General features: G+C 52.3%; 1 protein-coding gene across 3 annotated transcripts; it reads right to left on the reverse strand.

Moving 5' to 3' along the window:
• Nucleotides 1–1,584: 1,584 nt before the first annotated feature.
• Nucleotides 1,585–6,061, reverse strand: BCL2L14 (BCL2 like 14). Of its 3 annotated transcripts, XM_015650519.2 has the most exons (6): nt 5,785–6,061; nt 4,027–4,763; nt 3,312–3,446; nt 2,773–2,834; nt 2,262–2,519; nt 1,585–2,062 (listed from the first exon to the last, which is right to left on the reverse strand). In XM_015650519.2, the coding sequence occupies exons 1-6, from the start codon at nt 5,814–5,816 to the stop codon at nt 2,015–2,017; spliced, it is 1,272 nt and encodes a 423-aa protein (XP_015506005.1). In that variant the 5' UTR covers nt 5,817–6,061; the 3' UTR covers nt 1,585–2,014. The 3 variants fall into 3 exon arrangements, with proteins under 3 accessions (XP_015506005.1, XP_015506003.1, XP_015506004.1); XM_015650517.2 differs by lacking the exon at nt 5,785–6,061 and having other exon boundaries at nt 4,027–5,057; XM_015650518.2 differs by lacking the exon at nt 5,785–6,061 and having other exon boundaries at nt 1,585–2,059; nt 4,027–5,049.
• Nucleotides 6,062–8,696: the final 2,635 nt, after the last annotated feature.

Below are 8,696 nucleotides of genomic sequence, written 5' to 3' on the forward strand. Positions count from 1 at the left end.
GAAGGGACCTGGGCTCCAAAAGCCACCAGTCCTGGGGCGCTGCACTAGGGCAGCTGTGGCTGCTCCCGATCTCATCCCACTGTGCCCAGCTGGAGCAGCATCCCCACACACTGGGTTGGGATTTTTTGGGAGCAGAAGCCTCTTGTGCAAGGGGCTGGGCAAGTTTGGCTCCTTGTTCCCCCAGCACAGCTGCCTCAATGGGTGGGAAAAGGTCCAGTGAGAGAGAAGGAGAGTGTCTGGTGCAGCTGTGGTACTGGCAATAGCACAGGAGAAGGGAATGGGAGTTTTCCTCTCTGATGTTTCACCTGTCAGGTGCATCCCACATGCTGATGGAAGATGATGTCCTCTGGGACAGAGGATATTTGGCTTTCCTCTGGGAAGTCAGTGAGGAGACAGAGCCCTTTTCTGCTCCATGCAAATCCCAACCCGTCCCTGGCACCGCACGAGCTCAGATGCAAAACAAATTGGGGCATCCTGTGACCCTCTAACCACATCCTGAGCACCACTCACCCAGCCCTGGTCCCAGCCCAGCACAGCCCCACGGGCTCTGGGCAGGGAACAGGAATGTCGGGACTGTTGCAAACAGACGAGGGCGGTTTCAGTCTCTCCCACAGTAAAATCTCCTGGGTTGGTTCCCAGCCAAAATGCATCCTGGTGCTGACACTGCACAGGCTGCCAGGGCCCAGGAGTGGGATTTAATGTTTTCCACACTCCTAATTACCCTAGGCTGAATTAGATGGAGCCCTGCAAGGTGTCCCTCTGCCCTCGGCAGCTGGTGACTCAATCCTGTCTCTGTCAAACACGGCCCTGAAGGCTTTGGGGATGTGGATCTGTCCTGTGCTTCTGTCCTGTGAGGGCTCTGCTTCCCCATTTGCATTAACTTTGGCTTTTACAAGGACCAAGAAGCTCAGATCCTCCAGGAAAGGAGGTGCTGGGCAGACCTGGGTTGTCACCAGTGGCCCGTGGAGGATTGTCACCCCAAACGTGGCAGTGACACAGACCCACACGTTTGTTTGTCACCACCATCACCTTCAACCCACTAGAACCTCCCTCCTGCACAATGCAAACCCCAAAACTTCATCTCCTTCGCACCAGGCCGGGTCCAACCTTGTAGAGGGGATGCTCTTGCTGGTGCCACCACACCAAGTCCCGGCAAACCCCGCCCAGTCCCAAGCTGCCTTAATCCATGGCCCTACTTAGGGGTCTGGGCAAAGATTAGCTGGAAACATTCCCAGTGATTAGGGTTTAAATCGCTTTGGCATTTCACATCTTCTTACAGCTCATAGGTGAGACCCCGGCAGCCGTAAATCCCCTCAGTCCTCAGGGATGTTACGGCTCCTGCACCACTTGGGAATGAGCTTTACCCAGTTCTTGGTGTCAGATCAAGCTGCTCTGGGTAGTAAATCTCCTTCTGCTGGAAAGGGTAGGTCTATAAATTGTAAAAATGGCAGGACAACACTGTGCACCTGCTCTCAGAGACCCTTGTGCCACTTGGAATTTGGCTGGAAAGGATCAGCCCACAGCAGCTGGAGCGAAGCAAACAGTATTCCATCTGTAACACAGCTCCCAGCAGACAAACCTGGCTGGCATTTAGGTACCAATTTATTTGAGTTTTAGATTTTTTTTCAAACTGGATTCTTGGCTGGTAGCAGAAACTACAAAAATTATGTTGTACATTCACAAATACATTTAGAAAAGCAGGTAAATAAATACATGTGCATGAAGAGCAACAGCCCCTGAGGTTCAACACAAGCACTTGGCAGGAGCTAAAATACAAATACAGGGTGAAATGTGGGCTCTGATTTACAGACTCTTCACCCCCCACCAGGTGGGGTTCAAGCATTTCACACTGCTGGCATTGTCATGAGGGTTTTCCTTAAAAGATTTTAAATCCCCTGTCCAGAAGTTCACCCCACATCCAGGGGGATCCCAGCCACCTCAGGGATTGTCCTCCCTCCATGAAATGTTTGTCCTTGGGTTCCCAGGCACCACAGGCCCCTCACAGCAGCCGCTCTCAGTCCGGGCTGTCACAGTGGTCTGTCCTCAGCTTTTCTCTCTTCTGCTGAAACAGAACAAAATATTCTTAGAATCATGGAATCCTTTGGATTGGAAGGCACCTTTAAAGGGACACCTTCTGCTACCCCAGGTTGCTCCAAGCCCAGTCCAGCCTGTCCTTCCACAAAAGGGCAGCCACAGCTTCCCGGGACACTTGCCCTGACTTGCTGCTGGGAGCTCAGCCCCAGGCTCATCCTCCTCCTTACCTGGAGAATTTTGCCGTAGGGCGCGAAGGAATCGTCCAGGTAGCGGGTGCCGAAGCCCATGATCCTGTTCACTGCCTGGCTGCAGATCCCCGCCACCGTGGCGGTGAGATGGACCGTGTAGGCAAACTGGATCTCCTGGGGGTTGATGTTGGGCCTGCTGGCTGTCAGCTCCCTCTGCACGTAGGCGTCGGCCAGGCTCTTGAAGGAGCTGTAGGACATGTCCCTGAAGAAGAGCTGCAGCCGTGCGTCCTCCCTCACCTGGGCGGGAGACAAGCGGGTGCACGTCGGGAACGGCTCCGTGTGCCGCCGCGACGCCTGCGCCCCACACCAGGACAGCAGCTGCCAGGCACGATCACACCCAGGCAAGGAATTAAAAGATTCCATTTCCTTGATTCTCCTGAATGTTTTCCTGCCCCGGGGAAATCAATGGTGTTGCTGTGTTTATTTTACAGCAGTGCAGAGCTTGGTCCAGATTCCCTCAGCCCCATCCAGCTGTCCACAGCTCCCTCACCTGCCTGTCCAGCTCATCTCCTGCACTCCTGAGCAGGGCAACGATTCTCTTGATGGCTTCATCTGTGGAGAGAGACACCAGGTTATCTCCAGCCCTTTCTCCAAGCCTCACACATCCAGATGCTCTTTTTAGTCCACAGTGAAAATTCCTTGAGCAAAGTTTATCCACCTCCATCCTTCCAAAACCCATTTTAGCCTATTGCCAAGTGCCTCGTTACCCTCAGCCAGCAAAAATACTCTCTAACCTCTGAATTTTGTCTTGTGTCAAAAGTCTAGGTCTAGTGGAAGGTGTCTCTGCCCATGGCAGAGGGGCTGGATGAGGTGCTCTTTAAAATCCTTTCCTACCCAAAAACCATTCTGGGATTCTGTGAATCTCCCTCTCCCCCAGTCAAACCCTGATGCTGTAAATCTCCCACAAAGTCTTCGTCCAGCTCTCGGGGTCACGAAAGCCCCGGCACCAGGACCGAAGCAGGGCTGGATCCCAAGCAGGCCCTGCAGGGGATAAGTCTCATGCCCGTTTGTTTCAGGGCCAGTACTCACCGACCCCGTCGGGTCCGGGGGACTGTGGGGGCTCCTCACGTCCTCCTGCTCCGTCCCCCCGGCTCTCGCTGCCCTGCACGATCAGCCCGATCTCCTGGGACACTTGTGTGTAGTATCCATCGGGCCGCTCCGCCTCTGCCGGGACACAAACGCACATCCAGATGTGAGGATGGGTTTTGTCAGCGTTGGCTGCCGGGGCCGGTGCCCACCCCAGTGCCCACCCCTGGTCAGCACATTCCGAAGGTGAAGGAAGTGACCAAGCAGCTGTGGCCTGCCTGAATCCACTGAGGTTCCCCAGAAATCCCCTGGGCAGTGTTTGGGCGCAGGACGGGCCAGGCTGGGGATGGGCTGTGCTGCACCAGCTGCCTGCACCCGTCCCCAAGGCCAATCTCAAGCATCTTAGCCATGGCCCTAGAGTGGTTTAGGATCTAATCTCAGGTCTCAAATGCAGGTTTTAGCTAAACCACCATGACCCTTGGCTGCCAGAGGAGGAAAGCTCATGCTGCTCACAGCTGACTTGGGGTGACTGTGCTCAGGACATCCCTTCCTGGAGACTGAGATTGGGATTGGGATTGTCTCCAAAACCTATCCCAGCTTGCAGAAAACCCTGGGAGGGGGGGTAGAAACAAGCACTAAACACCACAGCTTTCCCCAGGGAAGCCCAGCAGGGCCCTGCTGGCAGCAGGGGTGGGTCAGGGTTGGGCTGGGGTCCCACCTGGCTGGGCTGGCGCCAGGACGTGCCGCAGGGGAAGGCAGCTGGGGCGCTTGCTCCGTGCCCCGGATCCCGGCTCTGCCCGCTCCTCCTCCCCGTGCTTCTTCAGGGAGAAAACCTTCTTGAGGCTGGGTTTCTTCCTCAGGGCTCTGCCCAATGCTGGGGATGTGCTTGAGTCTACTTTGTGCTTTCTGGCTCCTTCTGGTTTGGAGCCCTGAGGAGCTTTGACATCTTTCTCCTTTGCTTTCTGCCCTGTGTTTTCCTTCTGGTCCTCAGGGCTCTTCTTGAAGAAGAGATTTAAGAAACCTTTCAGCCAGCCTGGTTTTGAACCTGAGTGCTGTGTTTTGCTCTGGGAAGAGTTTTTTGTGCTTTTCCTCTTATCCTTCAGCCCCTCTGTAGGCACCTCCTGGGGAGCTTTGCTGCCATCATCCAAAGCCTCCTCTGGGCCTGGTGTTTTGAGTCTCTCCTCCTGGTCCTTCCTAGGGCTGGGTGTGACACATGGGTACGTGCAGAAATCACTTTCTGACCGTTGTAGCCTGTCCATGTTCTTCCCTCGCCCTCCGCCTTTCTCCTGAAGGGTTTTTTTGGCCACCAGTGAGTTTTCATGGCAGCTCAGTGAGCGCTTGACATAAATCTCCAGCACTTTCTTGGCCTCTCGCCTGTCCAGAGAGAGGATCTTGCCCGACAGCTGCCTCCCCACATCCCACCGAGGCATCTCCTCGGCCGGATCCCGCGTGTTGCTGTGGAGAGAAACAGCATTTTCAGTCTGGTTTTTGCCTTCCCCTGGCCACTGCACAGCAGGGCTGGGCCGGATGGAAACCTCCCCCATGCCGGCACCCAGGGGTGCTGTGGGTGTCTGGGGTTGTTTGTGCTCCTGGTTAATGATCAGTCCGTTTTATGGCCGTTATCTGAGCGCTCCCGATGCAGACGGCCCACGCGGGGTTTTACAACCAGAGACTCCTTGATAAAGGAACTGAAACTGTAGAGAGGGGGGAGATGGGCTGGGCATATCCTGGAGGAGGAGCCTGGTTGTCACACAGGGGGTTTTATCCAAAAAGGGCAGCACCCAGATACCATGTTCCCACACTACGATGAAAAACAACACCCCAGTGAGCCACAGAACCCAGAATTTAGAGTATTTCCCCTTAGAGTATTGGCTGCTAAAAAGCATTCCAGCCCCTGGAAAGGGATGTGGGCTCTTGCAAATGGCCTTGGTCACCTTGTGATGGCAGAACCCTTCCGTGAGCTCCCACCAGTGTGGGGCTGGGAACGGAGCTTGGAGCACCAATCCCTGCCCTTCCACCACCCTTTCTCTCTACATTTACAAGCAAAATTCAACCAAAGACGCTGCTATTGGAAAACCAGAGAGCCATGATGGTGTCTCAAGCTGGACTCCAAAACCAATTTCACCCTTCAAAGAACCAGACCAAACCAGACTTCTCTCCCCTGAACAGCGCACGGGGAACCAGCACCGAAATCTGGCACACTTGGCTGTACAAAACACTCCGGAGTTGGGAATCAGCCTCTGCTCAGAAGATTATCACCACAACACACAGCACAGCCACCCACCCCACCTCAGCCTGCTTTTGGGATCAGAAAGGCAAGTTCCCTTCATCCAAGCCAACACCAAAGTCCAACAAACACTCATTAAAAAAACCATTCCACTAAATGCAATCACAGCAAAACCATGACCCCCATCCTGCTTTGATTGATTCCAGTACACTGCCCACAACATTGGTTATTTGCTGGTTTGGTTTTTACCTTTCCATCAGTATTTCTGTTCCTTTGGACATAGTTCAAGACGAGCTCCTGGGCGCTGAGGGATCGCAGGCTCTCCTGGGAGGTGCCTTTTTATACTCGAGCTGGTGGCTGAGTTAAGTCCTATTTTTAGCAGCCATTCAGGTAGGAGAGCAGCCAAGGTTTCCGCCTGGGATCCCCGCTATCACCGCCCTCGTGGTGGAGATGAATGGGCGTGAGTTTCACTGGAGGAGAAAACAATTTCCTTATGACAAGCAGCAGCAAAACAACATAAAATCACCTGTCACCTGGTGTAAGCACTGCCCTTTGAGACCAGCTATCTCAGGCAGCTGTCTGTCCTTGGGTTTGGTTTGGTTTGTTGTTTTGTACTGGGTGTGATTCCCGAAATGGGCTCTTCTGGGTTGTTTCTGTGAGGGGAAGTCACAGTTTTCTCGGATGAGCGGGGTTTCGGTGCAGGAAGGAGAGTGCCCTGTTCCCATCCCTGGAGCTCCCAGGCAGCTCCTGTGGGAGCACAGACACTGCTGGACACGGCACTGTCAGGTTCTTTCACAACATTGGGCACAGCACCTGGAACCCACCCTGGGCTCCCTCAGACAGCCTGTGCTTCCACCCTAAAATCTCAACCAGCTCTGCCCCAAATCCTTCCCACTCCCGTAGCTCACGCTCAGCCTCACCCAGCGAGGGGAAATCTCCCACCAGGGAGATCTACCCAACCCAACACCCACAAACTGCACCCAGGCCAAGCAAATCTGACACCAAAGCTCGGTTTGGCCCCAGTGCCCCCTCCCGTGGCTGTGGCATCCCCCGGCAGGTGCTTCCCACTCTTCCCCATCGCTGCTTTGCCATCTGATGGCAAAATCCCGCACTGCAGCTCGCAGGGACGGGGCTGGAGCCGCCGGCAGCTGCAGACACACAGGCTTTGGGAAACCCTCTTTGGAAAACCCTCTTTGGAAAACCCCCTTTGGAAAACCCCCTTTGGAAAACCCCCTTTGGGAAACCCCCTTTGGGAAACCCTCGGGAAGATTTCCGGAGCAGCAGCTCTGTTTTCAGCTGGAATGATGTTCAGCCAAGCTGTCTCCTGGATAAAAATTTTCCTGCTCAGTTTGCAAGCAGAACACTTCAGGGCTGTTTTATTTCTCTTTCTTTAAACTCTCCATGCTGTAATTTCCTGTGACTGGGAGAGAACCAGACCACGTCCTTGCATTTCTCCTGAGCCCACATGCCTGAATCAGTCTGGTATTGATCAGGAATTACCTGGCTCCGATTTTCAGCACCCCATCTACTGATAAATGGATGAGGAGCTGTCAGGCTGCTTCCCAGCTCATGTCTACATCCTTCCACCAGCAAGTCAATTCCAGAGAGTGAAGAGTTTCACAATCTATTTTATTCCATAAAACGAAAAGCCACATCCATGGGAGTCAGTTTGGCCAGCTACAGCTTGGAGATCTTTCTACTGGAGATTGCCCAAGGCTGAGTCCAAGCACCATTCCTGCTCATGATTCAGCAGGAATCAGCATTGATGTACGACCTCTTTCAGACACAGCCAGAAGATGGGAAAGCCAAACTCCAGGAAAAATCTTCACATGAAATGTGATTCAGGACTGAGACTTTTATCCAAGTTCAGATCCCTTCTGGGATTTGGGATATGTTCAAACCTAATAGGAAAGAGGCACAAGAAAAAAGATGCAGGAAACAGATAAACCAAAATCTCATTACCAGAGTGGGGGCAAGAGATCTGGAACCAAATTTTTCATCCACTTTTCTTATCAGTGCTGGGAGAGAAGGAGGAAGCTGGCAGGAAATGCAGTCTTGGGGCGGAGCACCCAGTGCTGGGGTTGACATCTTCAGGCCAGCAATGCTGGGGGGAAAAGCAGAACTAAACCCATGGGAACACAGCAGGGGATAAGCAGCTTCTGTGCCAGAAATTGCTTCAGACGGAAAAAACCCGAGAGAGAGGCGTTCCCCACATGGAGCCGCAAGGTGCAGAGGGCAACAACAGGTTCAGAAGGTGGGGGCCAAAGCACCTGAATTCCTTGTGTGAAAAACGAGGTTCACATAATTTTTATAGAATTTAAAAGTTTAATAAAAAAGACAATTAGGAGAAAAAAATAAAGCAAAGCCAGGTGTGTTTGCATTCAGCCAAGAGAGCACACCTTACTGACAAAGGATTGTCCCTTAAAAGCAGAACCCTACTACATATCCATAAATTCTCACACATATTCATACATTCTTCTTAGGATCTCTGGTGCTCTTCTGTTTAGTTTTCTCTTGCCCCCTTCCCAATAGATCAATCTTCTTGGCTCCATCGAGATTTACATTCCCTGATACCAGAAATGCAATAAATTCCTCCCCCCAGGGTTCTGGTCACTGCTGTCTTCATCTGGATAAGATAGCTTACAAAAGAAAAAAAAAAGGGTCTCCAGCTATCTTTTTCAGTCTTTGGGTTATACAGACAAAAGTAGTTTTTGTTTTAATGCTATGTCATAGCTTATGTCATTACTATTTCTAAGTTTCATCAATAACAGAAATAAAGAAAACTATATTAATACAACAAAAATTTCCATTCTTATACACATAACATTCATTTTAATATTTGCAAAAAGCCAACAATATATGTATCTATAACACTTGGGAAGACAGGCTGAGACTGGACATCAGGAAAACTCTCCTCTGCAAGAGGCTGAGACAATCTCAAACACGTGTCCAGGGGGGTTGGGAATCACACCCCTTGGAGGTCTTCTAGGCTTGGCCAGCCAAAGCCACAGCCAACCTGCCCTGGTGTAGGAGGCCACAAAGTCCCTTGGAGCCAACAACCGTCCACAAGCCATCAACCAGCCACAAGGGCACGAAAACACAGCAGCTGCAGATCTCATCCATGATGGTGGTGTGGAGGGAAGAATCTGAACCATGGCAGG

This window comes from Parus major, chromosome 26, assembly GCF_001522545.3.
Source record: "Parus major isolate Abel chromosome 26, Parus_major1.1, whole genome shotgun sequence".
Taxonomy (NCBI): Eukaryota; Metazoa; Chordata; class Aves; order Passeriformes; family Paridae; genus Parus; species Parus major.

Coding starts and splice junctions, on each gene's coding strand:
- BCL2L14 (XM_015650517.2), bottom strand. CDS start 4,852: ATGGGGGAGGTTTCCATCCGGCCCAGCCCTGCTGTGCAGTGGCCAGGG. Junction 2,835..3,311: donor CCCCGGACCCGACGGGGTCG/GTGAGTACTGGC, acceptor CTCTCTCCACAG/ATGAAGCCATCAAGAGAATC. Junction 2,063..2,261: donor CCTACGGCAAAATTCTCCAG/GTAAGGAGGAGG, acceptor GTTCTGTTTCAG/CAGAAGAGAGAAAAGCTGAG.